The sequence below is a fragment of the Coptis chinensis genome, chromosome 8 (assembly GCF_015680905.1).
Source record: "Coptis chinensis isolate HL-2020 chromosome 8, ASM1568090v1, whole genome shotgun sequence".
In the NCBI taxonomy this organism is placed as follows: domain Eukaryota; kingdom Viridiplantae; phylum Streptophyta; class Magnoliopsida; order Ranunculales; family Ranunculaceae; genus Coptis; species Coptis chinensis.
The window spans coordinates 25,061,339-25,084,373 of NC_141463.1; the positions used below are offsets into that span (position 1 = coordinate 25,061,339).

Consider the following 23,035-nt stretch of genomic DNA (forward strand, 5'->3'; position numbering starts at 1 on the left):
AAAAGGTGAAAGCTATTTTTATCAAGCGATCAAAACCAGTTGGGGATACCACCGTAAATCACATATTTTTAGTGTAACCCTCGAGGAATACCAAAGTTCGACAATTGTGCAATGCTTATGATAATTGGTAACGGTTTTGGATATTTACAATACACAGATGGTGCCCTCTTCACTTAGTATTCCGCTTCACTTGCAAGTTACAGCTCCACGTAATTCCCTGTGATCTAACAACAACCTTAAATATGATGGGTACTTTCACAGAAACTTCTTAATCTGATCGGTTAATTTCAAAATGTCAATTGACCAAGCTTAGAAGAGTAGTGTATTGCTTTTGGCAGAAATGGGTATCAGATATATAAATGGTTGTTGCCTAAGCAGTATGTTGCCGTTGATTAGGATATCTATTTTAGAAACACGTCAAGCACACAAAATAAAAGCGGTGTTCTGTTAGGGGAGTAGATGGAAGTGTCAAATGTGGAAGTAGTGGTAAATGACATTGCTTGAAGAGAAAAGTTTTATTTCATATCAACCATAATGTCAGTTTACTGCGCTTACCTTTGCTTAGTTTCTAACTGCTATTGTGTTTTATGTAGGAAACTAAGAGTGAAGAGATCGATCAATTAAGGTGTTAGCTATAAGTAACAAGGTTGCTGATATACCACCTAATGAGTATTCATGGGGAAGTATGGTCAGAAGCCAATCAAGGGCTCTCCACACACGTACTAGGTATCTCTATTTTAGAAATACATCAATTTTGTCACATTTGAATCCATATTTCCATGTTTAATAGCATAGTAGCTGGATTGTCATTTTTATTAATTTTTAGGTATGCAGCATTTGGTCTTTATTTTTCTAATTGGTTCTGAATATGGGAAATCATGATGGTTTAACTCAATGTCTAGCAGGATTGACAACTCAATGTACACCTCCCTCCTCTCTCTCTTTTATTCTTCTTGCTAATGAAATATGAATAGCTTAATTTAAGCAGTACCATTTATTGAGAGAAAGACTCAATATATGGGTATTTAAAATAGAGTAGAGAATTATTGGTTTGAATCAATCGGGTGCTTTTGTTGAGCTATTTCTTTGATATTTTGTATACTTGAAGTTATTAGTTGATGCATGGTTTTTTTGGTCATTGTTGAATCAAGGTAAATATCAAATTGATTTGTTTTTAGGCTACCGTTACATCAATATGTATTTCCATAAGATTTAACTTTCTAATAAATGAGTATTTCTATTGCTTGATATCTAGGTCTTGTGTGGAAAGAAAACAACAAAGAATAACTACACTATTAGATTTGTTTTCTTGATTGCTCACCGACATAATGAACATTATAGAGCTTCTGCATGCCCCTGGTTCAACAATTAGTTGAGCTGGCAAATTGGCTGAGACTAAACAGAAGTCATAGAAAAGGTAACACGAGTGTGTCATGATTATTGACGACCTTTTGGGATGAATTGATTGGATTGGCTCCAACATCTGTAAACTTTGGTGAAAGAAGCCAATTTGTGCATCTCGATTGGCATACTATATTGACATATATATGAAGTTGTAATATATTGTTCTCAGATCTCAATGCACAATAACAATACCTTTGTGACATTAATGTAGTATTTTATAAGCTTACTGAGAATATCATATTTTGATTAGAAATATATGTAGATAAGGATCTAATTAACTCTATATATTCCATATCTAGAAGGACATCTTCTTTTACATAACACTCTATGTAATTAGTTACGAACCATGGTACTTCTGAGATATTTCACATGTGCAATACCTTTTGTTATTGCAGATGTGAAATATAGTGGTTTTTGTCATCCATCTAGGATTTTTTCAATTTTTCATCGTCTTTTTAGAGTCTAAATTCCAGTTTTCATGTTTCTAATGCACTATAGATCAAGCTCATCAAAGTTTTGATTTTGTTAATGATCACTGATTTAGCTTCTTCTATAAGGAAATGATGGAATTGTTGTACACTTGTACTCAATGATTTCAATCTAAACCCAAAAATGTTCGTATTTAATAGCATGAAGCCCGGCTTGGCAAAGTGCAAACAACAATCTTCCTCACCTCCTCAACTCAAAGTTTGATATTCACTCTATCCGTTTATTCGTCTCTTTTCTTATTTGTAGTTGTGCAGGGAATCTCTACCTAAGTGAAATCGTCCCTTCTCAGGTAATCTCACTCTCACGAACTCTTTCTTCCATTTGATGTATTTTCTCTAGAAGAAATGTAAAATCAATATCCATTTTTATGAGATTTATATTGCATGAATTATAGGGATTGGACCATTTTGAAGCTTATTATTAATGACATTTAAAAGGTGTACTTAATGAATTAACAGTTTTGTAAATGAATAAAATAAATTATTACGTTTTGAATCCCTTGCATGGGGTTCAGCTTCTAAACACCAGTGATAGCATGAAGTCTAAAATGCGCAAATCTCTCTCCCTTCCAAAAATTTCATGGCATTTTTTTTTTTTTGTTGGTCAAAGGGAATAAAACAATTTTGATATTAACATGCAAGTGAAATTTTACGGCAACTCTCCACATTTATTCATCTGTTTGACTGTTTGTTTTTTGTGGTGGCCAGGAACCCTCAACCAAAGTGTCGTTGTATTATCTCCGGTAATCTCCCTCTGTTCCCTCATGCTCCATAAATTTGCTAAACTGTTTTGTACATGCTTTGTATGCTTTTTTGGGGTAATTTTTAGGGCTTTCTTTTGTGGAGAAATGGATGATTTCCAAAAAACTTGGGAGTTTGTCGATTGGCGACACATCATTCTCGCAAATAATCTTGATGGACACTGAATTACTTTTTGCATGAAAAGTAGCGGCCGACATCCACACTTTGCCAATAGTAAGTTACGTTTACCACATATTCAAGTAAACTTCTTTTTGTTTTTATTGTTTATGCCAATGTTAATCGAATTTCTTTTATTGCTTTTGGAATACTAAATGCCTTAATGCCTATCCATTGAACAATTCTTTATAATTGATCAATTGGCATTAGATAAAAATTTGGCATGAGCTTCGAAGTCCAAATTGATGCATAATTGAACCATGTTTAGTTTTACTTGATTCATGCCATTATTGCAGATAAAGAAAGTATACCATGTGCTTCGACCATTAGCGTAAGGGGCAGAAAGTATACAACTGCTCTGAGAAGAAAGAAAACAAGCGAAGTTGGGTATGAAAGTGGTTCTAAAGTCGAGAATTGAAAGTTTTTAATTGGCAGTCAACACCCCACCTTAAACAATGCAATAAAAATATAAAAACCTTTAATTTTGATATTAACATGCAAGTGAACTTTTTACCAGAGCTTTCTCTTGGGTGAACTCACAGGTGACGTGAAGTATAGGCTTGGAAGTGTGAAACATTTCTCAAAGATAACGAATTTTGGTTGCGTGCAGTGGCAAAATGATGATGGCCCGACCAAGATTTTGGAGAACCAAGCTAATGGTGTCTACTGTTCTCTTTCATGGCTAACTTGGTGAAGAGGACTAGCTAGGTTAAAGCGATTGGATGTAAGCTAGAAAGTAGAAACCCCTCTACGAAGTTCTTAAAATGATTTGATTAAGAAATTTTGATTAAGTTTTATGTTATGAAGCTCTAGATTTCTAAGCTTTTACGTAAAATAAATGTAATGAGTCGAGCCTTAGATCGATTTCTAATCTTTGTATGTAGTTTTATTATTTTATGTAGCGAGGAGGACCAAGATTTTTAATGGGTCTTGCTAATAAAGGATCAAACTCATCTAAGATTTAAACTTTTGACTTTTCAGTAAGCTCTTCTATGAATTTATATAAAAAGCATAGCAAGGCCATGGTTTTGATTTAGCCAATGATAACGAAGGTGAACTCATATAAAAGTTATAGAACAGGCCATAGTTTGGATTTTTCCACGAAAACAAAGGTCCATAGTTATGTTTTGCAGCAAGTTCATTCTTGGATTTTTAAAGACTTAAAAAACATATACACAAGGGTGCCATAGGCAGCAATGAAACACATTGAGATGTGCATATGGACGAAATATACTCTTCAAGTGTTCCTACTTGGTAGGTCTCTATGGTTGCGGAATAGTAGTTAATTTCATGGTTGGCGGCTTGGGTACATTATGAATAGCTCTTGCATGAGCTAATAATTTCTAACAGTTAGCTACTCCGAATTGATGGTATACCATACGATGATGCCTGATGGTCCAAGTTTTATTGAGAACTTATAGTGACTTTGATCTACATTTTTTTTCGATGCATACTTCGATCTACATACCTGCTATAGAATATGCCTTCCTTAAGTCTATTACCATGATTGTTACTGTTTGAACATAATAAAACATGCATATTGATATTCAAATTAAAGTGTGGAGGACATCTTCAAGCGTCATTTTTTCCTTCAACTCGAATTTACTCAAACACACTTGCTGTAGTCATCCCCCAAATCTCCAGAAGGGTTCTATAATGTATATATAATACAACAACAATTTCCAATATCATTGTCTAAGTCTTCGCCAATTTCTTGAAACTTTTTTCAGTCATTGTTTATTGGGTGAATCTTGATTCCAATTTCAAAATTCAATTAAATTTGGTACTTGAAAAGTTTCTTTTTATTAAGGACACAATTGTACAATTCCAATTCATTTGGCATGCAGGTTTTATATTTTCTGATTTCTACAATTGAACAAGTTAAACGAATTCGATCACATTTGATAACTTTTCATTTTCATTTTGAATTCAGCTATTTTAGTTTGAATGAGTGCAAGCCTTATTTCAGGTTGCGAAATGGGTTCATATTGCGTCGTTCAACTTGGATAACTAATAAATTGAAGCAGATTGTTTTGTGTTTTCTACTTACATACATTTTGTAAAGACCATTATAGGAATCAAAGGTTTCCGTAGATTTTTTGTTTTCGTGGTGTTCTGTCAGTATAATATTGAGAACTGATGATGTTTGTGTGCTCCATCTTACTTTTATAAACCACAGGTCACCGAGACATACCTGGCAAGACAAAGAGTGGTCGGGATCACATGGGGATCTGTGTGATCTCTTTGGAGCTTTAATCATTGATTTAATGCACAATTATGCCTATTCCATACTAATTATACCAAATTAATAAATATTTACATACAGGTTCAATTTGGGTTGTGAAACGCCCCAAATTTCTACACGGAATTGCACCGTCTCTCTGCTCGCCTCTCTCCTCCTTCATTTCCATACTAAATATACCAATTTAATAAATATTTATGGATATGGGCTAGGCTGTGAAACGCCCCAAATTTGCTACGCAAAATTGCACCATCTTTGCTCGCCTCTCTCCTCCTTCATTCCCACCTTCCAAGCTCCCAAAGAAATGGAAGGAGTTAATAATGGCAATGAAAATGACTATCCTCAACAGTGAGTTAAATGTTAGTCATTCAACGTACCACATGCAAACGTTTTATTTCTCGAGCCAACTTTTGACTACCCAAGAGACAAGAACCACTCTGAAGCAGTTCTCTTTCTTAATAAGAACTTCAAATCCCATTTTCGTAGCTGCGGGTGTTATTTTTCCGTTACCATTTGGTTATTGGGGTTTTTCAGCCAAAGCAAAACGGCTAGATACTTTGTCACTTTTGTTGCATCTACATTTGCATCTACCACTTCATTAACTTCTTAAACTGTCCACTCTCCTTAAATCATTCATTCCAAATTCTCTTACAACTTCTTCCCTCCTTTCCATTTGGTATAAATTTCCTTTCAATTGCTTCTTTGGAACCTTTCGAAAAAACCTTCAAAAGGTACGAAATAACATGCCCCTATTTGTATTTCTTTAGTGGAATATTCATATTATATTTAACATCTTTATCATCTACCTAAGAAAATCTATTTACCTGCTTTATTAATGTATTTTCTCGGTATTTGTTTAAGATTTTTGGTAAAAGCTAGGTGTTTGAACCGTCAGTGAGGCATCTTTTCTCCGTCTCTAACCAGCAAAGTCTCAGGTAACTTTTACATTTTGTAGTACTGATTATCCTTCTTCGTCGGCCACGCTTGATGCAAATAAAGTTTTGCTTTGTTTCATATTGTTTTTCTTTATGTTGATCAATGTTGTTAGTCCATTTTTCCCATGTCCAATCAATAATGATTGTCGTCGTGAAACTTTGAGTCCGATGTTGCGAAGTATATGTGGAAAATGACTATATGGTAGTTGATGGCACTTTCGTTGAAATTTGATTGATCCAATTTGCTTGACCACTAGGAAGATATTTTTTTTTAGTAATGAGCAAGCACTGAGACAGAGAAAAGTCTCTGCGGTGTGCTGTTATGTTTCTACCATTATTTTGGTTAAGGAAAAAGTCATTTTACTTATTGTGATGCTACACTAACTAATGTTATTCTTAATAGGAAATAACTTACCTTTCCTGATGTTATGAACGAAAAAATTGGCTCAGTAAGTATTGCATAGTTGCGGTTCATTAGTGTTTTGATGTGGTCTTATGCTGACGAGTGTTGGGCCTTGAATCCTATATGATATCACCCACGTAAAAACTCTGACCCTACGCATATTTTTCTGTCTTCCTTTGATACCTTCACAATTTCTATTCCAAGCCCTTGATCAATATCCATAGTTGCTTCAAATTGACCGAAAAAAGTGTATTTGATAATTTTTTATTTCGCCTTAATGAGAATATCTAATTTTCTGGGTTAGGCTTTTTACAAAGTATATTTTAAGTGGAATGAATCTTTTCAGTGGTAATGTAGCATCTATTTCTTTAGAAAATATTATGGCGTGACATAAATATTTGGTCTCAGTTTCTGATGACTTCAATGTACTATGTTCTTTGGGTATGTATATGATTGGCTTTACACATGCCCTCCACTTTAGTTGTGTGTTTTTCTCAATGAAAAATGGAGTTCTATGTTTGAATATAAGTTTGATAAATTTGTTTTATGTTTTTTTCTCCTAAATAAGTATATTGTTTACTATTATTCGATGTGACCTTCTAATTCTAGCATGATTGTAATGAGCGAGTTTAATTTGAGAAGTTTATTAAATTAGTGGTGATGTTGAGAGTCACGCATACCCTAGCTACTTTACAAATGTTATGGTTGTAACTCCTCTCTTCGTTTGGCCTTCCAAAATAACCAACTTTGACTACCATTAGAGTAACTATTAAAACAACAATGAGTTTTTCCTTACGTTGCTCCTCTAATAGTCTTCTACAACACTCAACTCTCAGTATAAAACCTAAATCGCCCTCTCTCTCACAACTCGCTAAACTCTCGCTCCAAATTTCAAGTGTCAGGTTACCGAAATCTTATTGTCAGGATTCAAAAAAGACGCTTTTACATGATTAAATTAGTTTTAATCTCTATTATTAATCTCTATTTCTTTAAATCACGATCCATCTTTTCTAACTGTTCATTTCTTTAACTGTTCTCTGTTTGTTTCTCGCTCCAGATTTCCGGCCTCGGCTTACCGAAATCTTACTGCCAGGCTTCAAAAAGGTGCTTTTACATGATTAAATCTGTTTCCCCTTCAATTAGTTTTCCACCATCTATTTGTTGATTAAGTATGATAACCTTCATGTGTTAAAAACCTCCAGTAATTTACGATTGCATGCTATATTTCTTTACTTCGGTTCATAACATGCTCAGTCGGGATTTCTCACTCCACTCAGAAGCTTTATATGCATTCAGCGTTTAGTATAGCCGTTTAGTGATATTGGAATATTGGTGTTACACCTGCTATCCTGATCTTTCTGTGTGTCTCAGCCGTTAAGGTATTTTTAGTATTTATTTGAATTTGCACAAGAGTTAATTAGGAAAGAGTCCTGGAGCATGGTCTTCAAACTAAATGGGTCGAAGTTCCACTCAAAAGCTTTATATGCATTCAACGTTTAGTATATCCGTTTAGTGATATTGGAATATTGGTGTTTGGTGTTACACCTGCTGCCCTAATCTTTCTGTGTGTCTAAGCCATTAAGGTCTTTTTAGTATTTCTTTGAATTTGCACAAGAGTTAATTAGGAGAAAGTCCTAGAGCATGGCCTTCAAACTAAATGGGTCGAAGTTGAACCAATACGTACTGAGCATGTTTTAAGACATAGCTGCTTATAAAGCAAATGCCTTTTTTGTTGCTAAAAAAACCCGTAAAAAACTATCCGTTTATATTTAACCGAAAGTATTAAATTGGTATCTCTAATTTATGTTTAAAAAAAACTATATAATTGATGACCCTCCTAATGATCATGATTCGACCACTGGCAAGTGAAGTAGCATCTTTCTTGAAAGTGGAGTAGTATATACTTCAACAACAACATGTTAAAATACGTCGATCGAAGTAGCTTAGTTTTCCATCTTTTCTAACTGTTCCTTTCCCAATTCATGTTCTCTGTTTGTTTGTTCTAATTTAGATTGGTTCCTTATAGGACGAGCTTTGTCTCGCGAGCTCTTACATAAAAGTTGTGAATAGGCGATAAAACATGCTTTGCTACGCCTTCCAACTGTTATGTTATTAGAAGAGGAGTAGCGCAACAAAGTTAGTACAAGAGCTTCCAAATCTTTATAATGATGCATGCTACTATACTTAAGACCCTTTAGAGTAACTGTTTTTCCTATTCTTGAAACTTTTACAGTACCAAGACCAAGTTTACAAACTATCAACCACACTAACGGATGCTCGCCAATAGTCACTCAGTTATTCAAGCAAATGAGGAGGTGAATAAGTGTATATACTTCTTCATCATATAATTTTTTGTACTTATACTCTTTTACTAATATACTTTTTTTAATTCAGAAAAAAACAATTGTAGATCAATTGAATTTCGTAGAATTCATTTTACTACTATATTTGTTTTTTTTAACCATTAGTGTAAATCAAGAAATTCAATGAATGGGGGACATGCATGTGTACGGTAGATATCGTTTTCTTTGAGGCTATTTCTCACTAATTCTCATTGACATGTACAGTTGAGGTTTATTTAATGAATTAAATGTTTTGTAAATGAATTAAGAGTTCCCATTAATAAAATGGTTTGTAAATTAAATGAATTATTACATTTGGAATCCCAATAGTTATCTTTAATTAATTGTAGCTCTTCGATCTTGACCTCCTAGCAAACTCCCCATTAGCCTGCATCCTCCTCTGTCTTTTTAGTTCATGTTCATCCTATTAGAGTAAAAGTCAAGTCAACAAAAGTACAAGTATATTCGTTATGTTGGGTACCTTATGCTTACTTAGCTTGCCGAATTGTTGCGAGGTTTTATTGCACCTTGGTTCATTACAATATTTTGGTCCTGGATATAGGTTAGAGACGTCTTTTTCTTAATTTTCCCATGAATATAGGATTGTGAATATCAAAAAAGGCAATGCCTACTAACTTTTCACCGTGTAATATTTAAACTACATATATATTTCCTATGCTTTCAAATGATATTGAGTTGTAAATTACAATTTGTTTAGACATCAGGTTGTTAAGTCAAGGTCAGGTTAGGTTGAGATTTTGTTGGAATGTAGACACGTGTATGGTGGGTATTAAAACACCATTGCGGAGTCGAGCGCATTAAAACCAACATTATGGTGGTTTTCCATTTTTTCACTTTGCGGCTCTTGGGCTTAATGTTTCAAATTTACGTTGTGACTCTTATAAGTGCACGCCATGTTCAGTTAGTTTCTTTGTGATGTTTATGGTGTATGTATTTCATTGATGCTGATAATCTTGACCTCCTAGCAAACACCCCATTAGCCTGCATCCTCCTCTGTCTTTTCAGTTCATGTTCGTTCTATTAGAGTAACAGTCAAGTCAACAAAAGTACAAGTATATTCGTTGTGGACTTGTGGTTGGGTACCTTATGCTTACTCAATTTGCCGAATTGTTGTGAGGTTTTATTGCACCTTAGATCATTACAATGTTTTGGTCCTGGACGTAGGTTAGAGACGATGTCTTTTTCTTATTTTTCCCATGAATAGATGATTGTGAATATCAAAAAAGGCAATGCTTACTAACTGTTTATTGTGTAATATTTAAACTACATATACATTTCCTATGCTTTCAAATGATATCAAGTTGTAAATTGCAATTTGTTTAGATATCACGTTGTTACGGCAAGGTCAGATTAGGTTGAGATTTTGTTAGAGGGTAGACAAGTGTATGATGGGTATTGAAACACCATTGCGGAGTCTAGCACATTAAAACCAACATTATGGTGGTTTTCCATTTTTTAACTTTGTGACTCTTGGGATTAATGTTTTAAATTTACGTTGTGACTCTTATAAGTGCACGCCATGTTTAGTTAGTTTCTTTGTAATGTTTATTGTATATGTAATTCATTTATGCTTGATCAGTTTGCTGAATAGTTATGAGTTTTAATTGCATCTTATGCTAATCGTTTATGAAACCGAAATGGATCTTTTTCCTATTGAATTTTAAGGCATTTCGACACGTTTCCCATTTTCCCGGTTTAACATATTTAATTTTCCAAATAATAGCTTCTGGAGAAAATGTCGAATCAGTAATTCACCGATCTCGACAAACTTCACACTCGACAGACCGGTAGAAAATTAGGGTTCGAGTCACACGGATGTGGAAACCCATTAATTTGAAGAAGAATTGCGCCATTAGTATTGAAATTGTAATGCTCGATTCTAAGGTAATGATTATCCGTTAGACTTAGGTGAAAAAAAAATGAATTTTTCGGAACTGACACATTATGCTTTTTCATATGTTAAATGATGTGTCCTTTAATAAGCATGTTGTATATACATTTTCCTAAGTTTGCTTTTTCTCTTCTCATTACAACTATTTGAATGCAACCTATTATTACAGCTGATTGTTCTTATTCTATACCGGCCTTTGGTGTTGATTTTTCCATATCAATCCTACCCCGTTGAATCGCTATGAGTTTTTAAATTTTATTCGTGTCCATTAATTAGAATCAGTCATTCCATTTTTTCTTTTTTTTTCCTCTTTTTTATTTTATCTGATTCCTTTCTATGTTGTCATCGATTGCACCAACATGGGAGGCTGTCGCCCTTGGTTTAGGCCCTCATATTCTTTTAAGTGCTAGACATATATATGATTTGTGCGGAATTGGGTCGTTGTCGAATAGAGTATTCATTGTGATGTTCAATATATTAATATATCCATTTTGTTATTTATGTTGGTTTCATGTTGTATGGGTGTTTGCACCTTGATTAATTTTCATCATGCGGTCAGGGTTATCAAATCCACACCATTTTGTTCGAAAAGGACATCCAGTATTTCGATAGCGTTGTCAGGGAAGACTTCATCCAGGAGGGCAGCATCTACACCTTGGAGAAGTTTGACCGATCGCCCCGTTGAGCATGCTTACAAGATACATTTCAAAGAGGATCCATTTCCCCGTCGAGCAATTCTTATTCCAGTATAGCAAGTCAAAGGACACTTTTTGACATGAGATCACAAGGTGTACATGTCTTTAAAACATAATAAGCAACTCCATTCGATATAATTAGCGCCTAATAACCAACCGTGCCGTAGGCACGGGTTATACCTAGTAGATAATATAACACTCTTGTTCCACACTATTAAACGACCCACACCTCATAAACCCTACGATTCGCCACGTCATAAGATAGATCCAAAGATTAGGGGGTGGTGTTGGATTAGCACCACCCTAATTTGTTATATATAATATATAGATCATTTCAGGCCCTTCTCAAATTTTCGGTTTGGGCCAGCCAGCCCATGCTCAACCGTCAGTCCGTCAGTGCATTAGGCTTCGGGCCAATGAAACTAGATGTGGTCAAAGTGTCAAACAAACCTTCACCTAATAGAGAAATTGGCACCATTTTTCGTTTAGAATTTTTAGCAGTCATTGGGTTTTCAGTGATCTAGCTTGGGGAACTGATGTTGCTGTTAGTCAATTTCGGCAGTTTATTTTTTTGATAGTGAGCGATAATTGTACTTGGTCCTCATGGGTCACATACTCACATGTTCACTTAGCAGTAAACTAAATGCAGCTTACTGAAATAAAAGAATGTAATGCTCGTTTTGCCTTCATTTTTGGGCGACCAAACTATAGATTTCACCCTTGCCAGCTGAAGTGCGATTGGTCCTGATAAGTGATAAGATGACTGCTGCGCAATATATTGCAAATTGTTGTTCATGACCATGACATCCATTCTGTTGAAAACATGAGATGTATAAACCGTACGTATATTGTGTGTGAAATAGAAAATAATATGTCCGTAACTTTGTTGCTTAATTATGCGTGACAGAAAAAATCAAACTTAAGCTGAGGTGTAGAGTAATTTGTAGAAAGTATTTTTGTTGCTACGATTGCATTAGCGGCTTCTGTGTAGTGAACACCATCCCAGCTTATGTAGTTAGACCCCTCCTTGCAAACGTTGCAGCCAGTTGTACCGCAGGTCAAGCTAGCATTGTAGTTGTATGGTGGTCCACCATACCCACAACATGCCATAAGTGGATTTTCAAAACCTGTTGATAAGTGAAGCTCATCATGATTATATCGCAATTACAAAGTGTAATTAGTTGCGTGGAGATGGAGAAATGTTGAAGACACACATACCGTATATGGTAGAATTTGCTATAAGATCATACTTGATGGTATATATATCTGTGTAAACAATGGTGGCATTCTTCATTTCTGACCTTAATTCTTCACACAAGCCAAATAACCCTTTGTTATACTCTTTTGCAGCATTATTAAGAGATTGAATGCATCCATACTGATCAGTGTCAGTCGCGATTTGACTGGATGTTGCTAATCTCTGAGGCAAACAGCCCAAGGGGCCAGTGTTGTGTATCCAAAAGTTTTTCCCACCATGTTGGTATAGACTCTGTATGTATATATAATATTAGAGTACAAAATATATGTTATGCAAGAACAGTATATAAGGCATACCAACCCAATAAGGCCGAGAATATGCAATTTTCTTTGAAGAAAAGCTGAAGTTTACCCATATAGCATATTTGATTTCCGTCAGGAGAGATGGTATACGTTGGATGACCTGCTCATAAGATAATTTTGAAGAGAATGCACCAGCAAGGTCATTCTGCCCGATGTCTATTGTGTAAATTGCATTTTGAAATCCTGCTTCCTTGACCAAACCTGTCGTACCTATGTGAATATTTGGAACTTCTTAGTATGCTAATGGAATTCACGTTTGGACATGAGTAATGTCCCTAATTAATAGGTTTAAACTTATGTACAATTTTTACCTAAAAATTAAAGCGTCCAATTCGTTGGAAACAAGCTAGTGTTGCAAACCACAATCTACATGAGAGTATGAGACCCATCTCTTGATGTAATCATCATGAATCAGCATTTGCTATAGTAATATGCATGTGACGGTCTAAACTCTGAACAACTCCGTCAAAACTTTGATGGACATAAACAACTCTACTTATTTTTGTTGATTGCGAGGACTAGATCGAAGCATGAAGTTTTCGTCTATTCTATAGGAACACCTAAAAAAACGCTTCAAAAGAGTAAGACTTGAGAAGTTAAGATATAATATATATACCTTGTGATCCAAGTAGCAGTGAGCGAGCTCTGAACCTGAGAAACTGAAGGACTTGAATGTCCAGAACAAAAGGAACATATCTGGGTAGAGTCGACGAACCACTTATTGCAAAATTTGCCCCATTTATGAAATTCGGGGCAAGTGGCTCCAGGTATGGTGTCAAATAGCTTGTCCCTAAACTTTCACCTGTGATAAACCCGACCAGTTAAAGGCAGATACTTCCATTCTTCATCTCTTTAGCATGGATACATATAAAAGTCCCCCACATTCCTACGTCTGTGCCTCTCACTTGGATTACTTTGGTGAACAGGCCAATATGTCATATTTCATTTTGATTTTAACACCTACTTGGTTGGTTATAAAAGAGATTCAGGGAAAACGAAACATTCGCCATATATATAAGTTAAAGAAAATTAAATGAACAAATTAAAGGGACCTTGGTTGATATTGGGATTATTGGCATATCTAGCATATAGTTGCTCTTAGCCCAAATGAACTCTGAAGGAACACAAGAGCTTGACCCTTTCCTCACTTCGAAAAAGGTTCTATGTTGTGGCGCAACTTGGACGAAAATCGAATCCAAGCGCAACCCATGACTTGTGAAGATTGAGTCTGAGTCTGGCCAACGTTTGATCTGTATCTAGGCTGGGGGTCCGGCAACCTGAACTAGAAATTTGTCATATACAATGTCTAAATTCTATAAATTTTCTCACATACTGGGAATGTTTCAGAACTTGCTAAGCATATTTGAAACATATTTGGATCCTTTAGATGTGGCTCGTTTAGTTCCCCCATGATTCCGTGTGTGCACTACTTGTCCAATAAAATAACTAAGAAAACCACCAAAAATGATGGGCGGTGAAACGCAAGTGAATTAGTGTGCATCACTGAAAATGATTGAGTTCTAAAGCAGAAAAAATAGCATGGATATTCTGATATCCATATACCAACACTCTAAACTCTGAAGTACCCTGCGAATTCTATGATCAATTGAGAGAGTCTATGATCATTCCATGTATAAGAAGAACAAAAACTAAACAAAATGATTCAAGCAAAACTTACAAAGAAAATCAATCACTAATCGTCCATCAGATAGTCGGCCAGAGGGTTTGTGGAAGAATGTACGACCATTCGGTATGTCAAATATGAGACCAGTTGCAGAACAAAATCCACCAGTATCAGAATTAGAATCACCAAAGTTAAATATCACAGGGTTTATGTTGCATTGAGAATTACCCAAATGTGGAACAAAGATTAAAAGAAGGAATAATGTTTGGTGGTTATGAAGCTTATAAGACTGAATGCTTCTTTCACCTCCCATGCTTCAGAACAAAATATTAATGTTCATTATGTTTGTGGGCTATAAAGGCCTTTCTAACAAGAAGACAAAGACAAGGACCCCATGAGAATGGACAGTGGTGAATAAGGACAAGACATACAGGTTTGGATGCATTCATAGTACTTATCAGTCTTCTTAATTACTTGAGATGTAATCTGAGTCTTTGTGGTTCCTACTTACTAGTAATACTGGTCTGTTGAGAAAAGCTGTGACTATATCTATGCTAAGGACTGCTGTAAAAACAAAGAAAAAAAGAACCACCACATGCACATGCACATGCACATGCACATGCACATGCACCCCTAAGAGAGAGAGTGTAACTATTGGTTGTGGTTTGCACCGACCCACAGACTAGGACCTTCACAAACACCCCACGCACACTCGAGCACACATACATACAGAGAAGAAGATTTTCCTAAACTGCCTGAAGGGTGCGGATACCCTCAGAACAAATTGATTGCATCCTGGCATATTATTCTTTTCCAAGATACTGCACTAGCAGTTGTTTGCCATGAAAACAGGTTGCACATGTAACTCAGGCAGTTATAATGAAGATTTAAATTTTACCAGGCAACAAACTTGCATCAAAATGAAAATGCACAAAACCAAGACAAAATATTCCATAAACACATTAGAAATATTCCGCCAAGCAATCTTTAACGATCTAGCAGAATCTAGCAAAGCTGAGGTTCCAAGCTGCTTTTCCCAAAATATTCATAGCTGTACAAACATATACTTGCTGTGTCTGGCACGGAGTAAGGGAGGTGTAAAATATGTGTATATTAGAAACTTCAGTATAAAAGAAAACTGCTGCAATTTCAGTCGGTTAACACACAAAAGAAAACTGCTGGAATTTCAGTCAGTTGACACACATAAAAGAAAACTTGTTTCTTTCTGGACAGTTATTTCATTTGACTTCTCAAACATAGCAAATAAACATAATAGTTACCATCCACCTCACTAATGTAGCCTAAGAGAATTCGAAGAAAGAACCCTAATAACATCAAAACTAATGCACCAAAACTCCTCTGACTACTTCCACACAGAGCATGTGAATATAATATCAGACCTCTCAATAAGAGAGCCTACTCAAATGCCACACAAGTACAGAAAATGTTCAGACCAAATGGAAATGAAATGTAACAGCTAACAGAAAAATCACAAGCAAATGAAAAGTTTGCATTGTGGTAGCAATGAGATTACACCAAACTCGCAACAACCAAGTATGGCAACTACGCAATGGTTCAATCATGTGCAAACCTGTTTTAAGAAGCCACTTTCCCTGCAAACCATTCATCCACTGTAAGAACCATTATACAGTCTACCTTCTAAGAACAAAGAGAAGGAAAGCCCCTACCCTCTCTTATTTCCTTTCGAGTACTCATACCTCCTGTCATTATCCAACAATCAACAACCATTAGTGCAACACAAACCCCAAAAGATAAAATAGATGTGGATGGTGGAGAAAAGCAGATAAGAACCTTTTTCTTTTGGTTTCAAACTTCTCATCCACCCATGCAGATAAAACAGGCAAGTCTGTCTCGAGCCACCATCAGCAAAATAACATGTGATTGAAGATCAATCAATGTCTAAGAGCAATCAAAATAACAAGAAGTTGTTGTAATAACAAGAGAATAAAGAATTTGTTGTCAAACAATAGCCTATTTAGTGACAATAGCACAATGCTTTCATTCCTTAAGCACATCCAAAATCACATACTAAGAACAACATAACACAAATTTAATATATTTACTAATTAAACTACAACCAAAGGGACAATCCTCCAACTCAACACATCAAAAACAACTAGAGAGCATCTGAAACTCATTGACAATAAAACTTTTTTTGTATTATGAATCTATTGATAAAAAAAAGATAATATAAAAGAAAACAACAAAAGAAATGGGAAATCTTACAACTTGCAACTTCCCAACTAAAACAGTACCATATAAAGAATCCCCATCATACTCAATCCATCCCTTTTGACTAAAACAATTTAGAACTTCCCTTGGAGGATCCATCCAATGCATCAATGGAATGAGAGAGAAAAAAAAGAAAATTTTCAAGACATGTCTGATCACCTAAGGCTATAACCAGGTAACTGAAGTATGGTACAGTTGGGTTACAAAAGAAAAAGAAACGAAAACAATTTCAAAGACCCCCACCAAGTCATAGATGGTATTCCATAAAAACCATTATCTTCCATCTATCCAATCCATTTCCTTGAGTTGTCAGAGTTACATGCCAGCTGAGGAAGATTTCCCTGTGTTTTGCTTATCAACTGTTAGTCCTTTTGTAACAATGGGAATTGAGCCTACTGTCAACGTCGCAGAGGAAGCTTCAGAAAACCCATTCACCTTGACAGGCATTGAGCCCACAGTGAAAACATCAACTGTGTTCGTACTTGCTATCGTAACTGTTGCAGTCGGCTGAGCTTCAACATTTTTCGAATCAATTGAGAGGGAACCAATCTTCAAAATAGATGTGACATCATTTGCATCTTCAACTGGATTTTTCTTAGCATTACCCTCTTCACTACCTGATGAGTTGATGACATCTACATTTAAAGCAACTTGCTCAGTCGTAGAGGCCGCCTTCCTCCCCGAGCTAGTCAGCTGGTTATGCCTGTTGGCTGTCTCATCTGCACTAGGAGGCCGATCAGTGACACCATTTGCTTTCTTCAGAGGAACAAATGCAGGTGTATAGAAGGAACTGTCGTAGCTTTTACCATGAAGCCTTGCTTTTTCTTCCTGCATAACCTTTTGCCTTTGTTCATAGTACATAAAGTCATCAAGTATAGACGTCTTAAATGTGTAGTTCTTAAAAATCTTCAACATCTCCATTCCTTGTCTATATTTTATCTGCAAAATTTTCACATATTAACAATGATTTTATAGACCAACAACAAAATAATTAAGCACACTTTCAAATTCTCAAGCATGAGTAATATGACAAAAGGTTGCACATGTTACAACTCTAAAATAATATACAGAACGGAACACTAAGAAGAGCCAAAGCAAGAAATAACTTTATAGACATGTTCATATATAAGCTTTTCTTTTAGTGATGCATTTCCCATTAATCTTGCTAACCATGATTAGTTTGCGAAAAATCACTAGACTGTGTACATATATGGCTAAACAATTATTTATCAAAATCTCATTTTCGAACAGCAGTAATGATCAAGTTTATAAAAGACATAGCATAACATTAAATTTCTTAACAATCTTTGGGCGTAAAGATAGCACCTAGGATATGTACACAGTGGCGTAAAGAGAGCACCTAGGAAAACTATAACAAAATCTTTACGCCAACTATGCAGTGGTGATGCCAGCGCCTATCATCCTATACAGGAAAAAATGTATTCATTTAGGTTCAATAGTTGGCGTAAAGAGAGCACGCACCTAGGAAAAGTGACTCTACCACCTGACTACATAATCACTTAATCAGCTATTACAAGGATGCACACCAGTTTATTTGCAATTGGACAAAAACACTTAAAGACATAGCTTGATTGGAATTAGACTATTGCTTTCTTTAGTGTCATGCTGAGGGAGCAAAAGGTCGGATGACACGTGACGAAAGGAGTACACGGTGCCAACCAGTTTAAAATGTGTTAGCTTCCATACAAATGCCCATTAACCCCCTTTCAGGATGCACTGCACTACGCCTTTTCCAATGAATTAGTACTTTACTAAATATAACTTTATTAAAAAGTAAAAATAAAAAGAGCTTTACACTTTATTTATGCAAAATACGGGTACAGCCCCAATCTGAACCTTCAATTTTTTTTTTTTTTTTTTTTTTTTTTTTTTTTGCGTGCACTCTTAGAACTCTTGGAAACATATATAGCACAAAAATGGTAGACCCACTCACAGAATTATAAGTTTCTTCTAATTGCACAAATAGCCTGCTTCTGCATTTATTTTCATCTAGATGAGAGTTGTGCATTATAAATTTATGTTTTCAATGCTAATGAGAAACGAAAAAGATAACTGTATTAACACAGATTGTGTTTACAAAAGAAAAACTAAGCTGATTAGTTTACGCAGTAATAAAGGGCTGAACAGGACATGCATTCAATAGCCATCCACTGGCCCATATATCAAAGTAATAGAATATTGAAAACAAACAATCATAAAAACATAAAGCTTGATTACCTCCTGTGTATCTCTGCTATTTGTCACCGGTTTATTCTCATTGTTCTCTAATATGATATGACGGAAATTAGTGTTTGGCACATCTTTTACTATATGCCACTTAACAGGGAAGCTACCACTCCACTTATCCTGTTGCCAGAAATCCATGTCCTTGTTGAAATCAACTGGACCAATCATCTCTGCAACACCACAGAACTGCCCACTTGCATTAACCTGTGCATAACAATACTTTTTGTCAAACAAAGCTTATTAATAAAGAATGCAGGTGCAACAAAATCCACAGAAAATAAAAAATGTTAAAGGTACAAAAAAACCAAATGCTGATATGTGCTCTTTCCTGATACTATTAATTAGAAAATCAAATAAAAAGCTTATCCAACTTGAATAACATGATACTTACAGAAAAGAAAAGGAATACAGGACATCCCCTTGGATACCCAGCAGCTACTCTCTGAGCATCAGCATAAGCACTGTCCAACCTCTTATTTCCATTTGGAGTGCTGGACCATACATTATATTTAATGCTCTTGTGCACATCATCCTCGCTGTAAGATTTAATTACAAAGAACTTGCCTTCAGAATAACTAACTGCAAAATCTTCCTTATTGTACTGATCAGCATGTATAATTATCTTTCCATGCCCACCAGTAGTCCCAGTATTTGCCGAGTTAACTTCAAGGGAAGTGGATGGCATCCATTGACCTCTTGACTTATTTGTCCTAGGACCCCGATTTTGTTCACTGAAAAAATCTGAGTTTCCGCTTCCATTGTTCATAATCCCAGAATATTGAAACCTGGGCCTACTTTTCTCCACCATAGGCCATCCACGTGCATTTGTGCCAAAGTCAGATATACCATTAGTAACAGGCATTGCAACTTTTACTGGGGCATGAAGTGAGGGAACTTGTCCAAATGTTAACTGATCTGTAGCTTGAACTGATCCAGAAGCATTTCTACCCTGAAACACATAATCAAAATTATTTATTAAGTTCTGATGACTGATGCATTCTAGATGTGACACCATTTTTTTGGGGACATATCAGCATCTAACTTCTCCACTTCGAAAGAGCTATACACACTTCATAACTAAAGAACAAAGAAACACACCTGAGTAACTTGAGATGAAGCAGCACGAGATACACCAACAGAAGCACTACTATGAGTTGGAAGCTGCTTTGAATTTGTGACATTAGCTTTTGAAACTTCCGATCTCTTACCAGAAGAATGGGGCTGACTTGAAGTCCTATCACCTTGCTCAGCTCTCACATCTCCTGGGGAAGGTCTGGGAGGTATCTTGACTATACTTCCAGAAGTCGGGGGCAGGTGTTGTTTTGAACCGGGGCCATCACCACCATTAGTATTTGTCGCACCAGCACTAATCAAATGGGATTCTTGGGCATTGCTTGGGGTACTTTCCGTCTTCGGTTGTACAAGAAGAGGATAATATGTAGGTGAGGCAGGAGGCTGGTATGTAGATCCAGTGTAGTATTGTTGCATTCCTACAACCGAACCATCAACTCCTATCACAGCACCAGGTATGTATGGGTTGTATGGATTGTATGGAGACTGTGCATACCCATAGCTAGGTGTATAATATACATATGGTAAATTCTCATTTTGTAATCCCTGAAAAAGAAGCATTCATAATTGGGAACAGGGAAAAAATTAGTACACTAATAAATTTCAGATAACAGGAACAAATACAAATATATATATATATATATATATATATACACGAACTTACAGCATAAGGAAGATTGGGACCATCCAGCCCGAAAAACCTTTGGTTTTCATCCCATTCTCCAGTTGGTTCAAATCCTGGAAACATACAGCAACAAGTTCATAATAAAGAGAAAAAGAGAGTGGCAGGTGTAAGAATAGTTCAGACAAACAAACCCCAAAACAAACCTGTACAGTAATATCCATAATAGTTGGTGGAAGCAGGATAATACAGACCCTGGTCAACAATGAATTCGGGACCTCCTTCATTATCCATAACTCCAAATTGTCCAAGAGAAGGAGTTGTAGCTAAATGAGGGCTTGACTCGGAACCTTGAATCTAAATTCATGGCAAGGATATATGGTTAGTCCACAGGTACAATATCACAAGATTCAAGACCCAGAAATCTGGGATAACCAGCTACCACCAAAATTTAACATTCAAAGTAAAGACTTCAACCAAAAGAACTTCTCAATAAGTACCAGTAACGATAAAATTAATCAAAAGGTGTAAAATTAAACTAACTGAGATTGACTTTAAAATCGGTATTTCCTATTTATCTCCAAATGACACCGAATAAAAATCGTATCCCTTAATATATATTAGTAGAAGATTCAATGAAAGAAGTTGTTGTATAAGGAACAATCTGATTAAATCTTCCTGGAAAATGTTGCCGACTATTTATCATGTTCTAGATACTTTCTCATTTAATCTCAAATATTCAAGGCAGCATCACAACATATTATGTTAAACATTAAATCTCAAATATTACCATGTATATTTCTGTAGTTTCATGTTCAGAACCAGTGTAGCTTGCCATACTGGGACTGCCACCTCTGTAGGATAGAGGATAAAACATAAGCAGAAGCCAGCACACAGATAAAGTTGTATATTAAAATTTAGTTTTACTCTTCGGCCCAATAATTCCATTTGATATGGATCAAAGCGTGAAGTCAAATCCTTACGAATTACAGGAAGAAAATAAAAAGGAAAATGAACTGAAAGACCACTTGAAGAAGACTAGAAGGTTAACCTATAGAAACTCACATTAAATAACTAGTTTAACGAATAGATTTGTATACCTAACACCAATCCCTAAGGAAGGGAAGCTTCAGTAATGTCTGAACAATGCACAGGATATAAGTTGATGACTATATTAATATGTTCAGGCTATGCTGGTTAAATATAGAGCAAAAACTAAGGTGCTCCCACTACTATTGACTCTCCCAAACTACTATTCCAAACAACGCGTACACATAAAAAATGTTTAACAACTAGGAACACAAAAACCTTACCAAGGCAATGAGAAAAGAAGTACAAAGCCCCGCCTGATTTATATCTAATTAAAGTAACACCTATGTAGACAATAATTCCATCTTCAATAATTAAACTATATGAAAGACCTCACTAAACCAAATCTAACCAATAAAAACCACCAAGACGTTATCTTTAACAACTTTCAAAATTCATATTATATATAAACAATTAACTTTAATGAAAAAACACACACACAAATAAAGTGAATAGAAAACAACGAACCCTAATTGAATGAAATTGAGGCGGCAAGTATCTGCAGTACCACCATAGCAAAACCCAATCCGCCTCCAAATTCAACAATTCAAAACCCTAATTCCAATTCTCTCTCTCTCTCTTTTTATTTCAAACAAAAAAAAAAAAAAATAGAGAGAGATTCCTTTTTTTTTTTTGAAACGTTTCGGTGGGAGGGGTCAGTTTTTTTTTATGTATAAGTTTCGGGTTTGTTTTGGAAATACCGATTCTACCCTTTTATGTTTTACTTTTGACAAGGGTTTTTTTTGGAACGTGCTTGCACCTTAACCTTGGGACTTGATAATTAATAACAAAGTTACCAATATTGAGAGAGTAGAATATTTTCATTTCCAAAAGAGTTGATAATAATAGTAATAATTCAATTAATGGTGATATTAGCCATATACATTATATTAGCAATTAATAGACAAGATTCACCACTAGCATACCTGATAGCAAGTTGGTAACCACACTAGCATTGTAATTTAGAGGCTAGAGCTACACTGCAGCCAACATGTAGCCATTATTGAATGTGATTTCCATTTTGCAATAAATGTTGGAGTTCCATGGGTAATTGGATAGTACAATCTTTGGCTAAAATTACCCATCTTGTTTCAAATAATGAACTTTTTGTTATAGATAACGGACTAAAGGAGGACCAGTGATCCTTTCTAGTTTTCACAGATGATCCCTCTTTGCATCTGACAAGTCAAGTTTCCAGTGAACCAAAAGTGTGCTAAACAAAAGGTTATT

At 35.5% G+C, this 23,035-nt stretch overlaps 2 protein-coding genes across 3 annotated transcripts; both read right to left on the minus strand.

Annotated features, from left to right (window-relative positions):
- Positions 1-12,168: 12,168 nt before the first annotated feature.
- Positions 12,169-16,198, minus strand: LOC147480734 (GDSL esterase/lipase At1g09390-like). Its single transcript, XM_086575385.1, has 5 exons — positions 14,578-16,198; positions 13,516-13,701; positions 12,949-13,109; positions 12,558-12,828; positions 12,169-12,466 (listed from the first exon to the last, which is right to left on the minus strand). Exons 1-5 carry the CDS (start codon positions 14,834-14,836, stop codon positions 12,234-12,236), a joined length of 1,110 nt encoding a protein of 369 aa, XP_086431511.1. The 5' UTR covers positions 14,837-16,198; the 3' UTR covers positions 12,169-12,233.
- A 483-nt stretch (positions 16,199-16,681) lies between these two features.
- LOC147480735 (uncharacterized) lies at positions 16,682-22,486 on the minus strand. Of its 2 annotated transcripts, XM_086575383.1 has the most exons (8): positions 22,274-22,450; positions 21,507-21,570; positions 20,923-21,073; positions 20,759-20,832; positions 20,122-20,640; positions 19,415-19,972; positions 19,015-19,227; positions 16,682-17,715 (listed from the first exon to the last, which is right to left on the minus strand). In XM_086575383.1, exons 2-8 carry the CDS (start codon positions 21,552-21,554, stop codon positions 17,092-17,094), a joined length of 2,187 nt encoding a protein of 728 aa, XP_086431509.1. In that variant the 5' UTR covers positions 21,555-21,570; positions 22,274-22,450; the 3' UTR covers positions 16,682-17,091. The 2 variants fall into 2 exon arrangements, with proteins under 2 accessions (XP_086431509.1, XP_086431510.1); XM_086575384.1 differs by lacking the exon at positions 21,507-21,570 and having other exon boundaries at positions 22,274-22,486.
- Between the last annotated feature and the right edge of the window lie 549 nt (positions 22,487-23,035).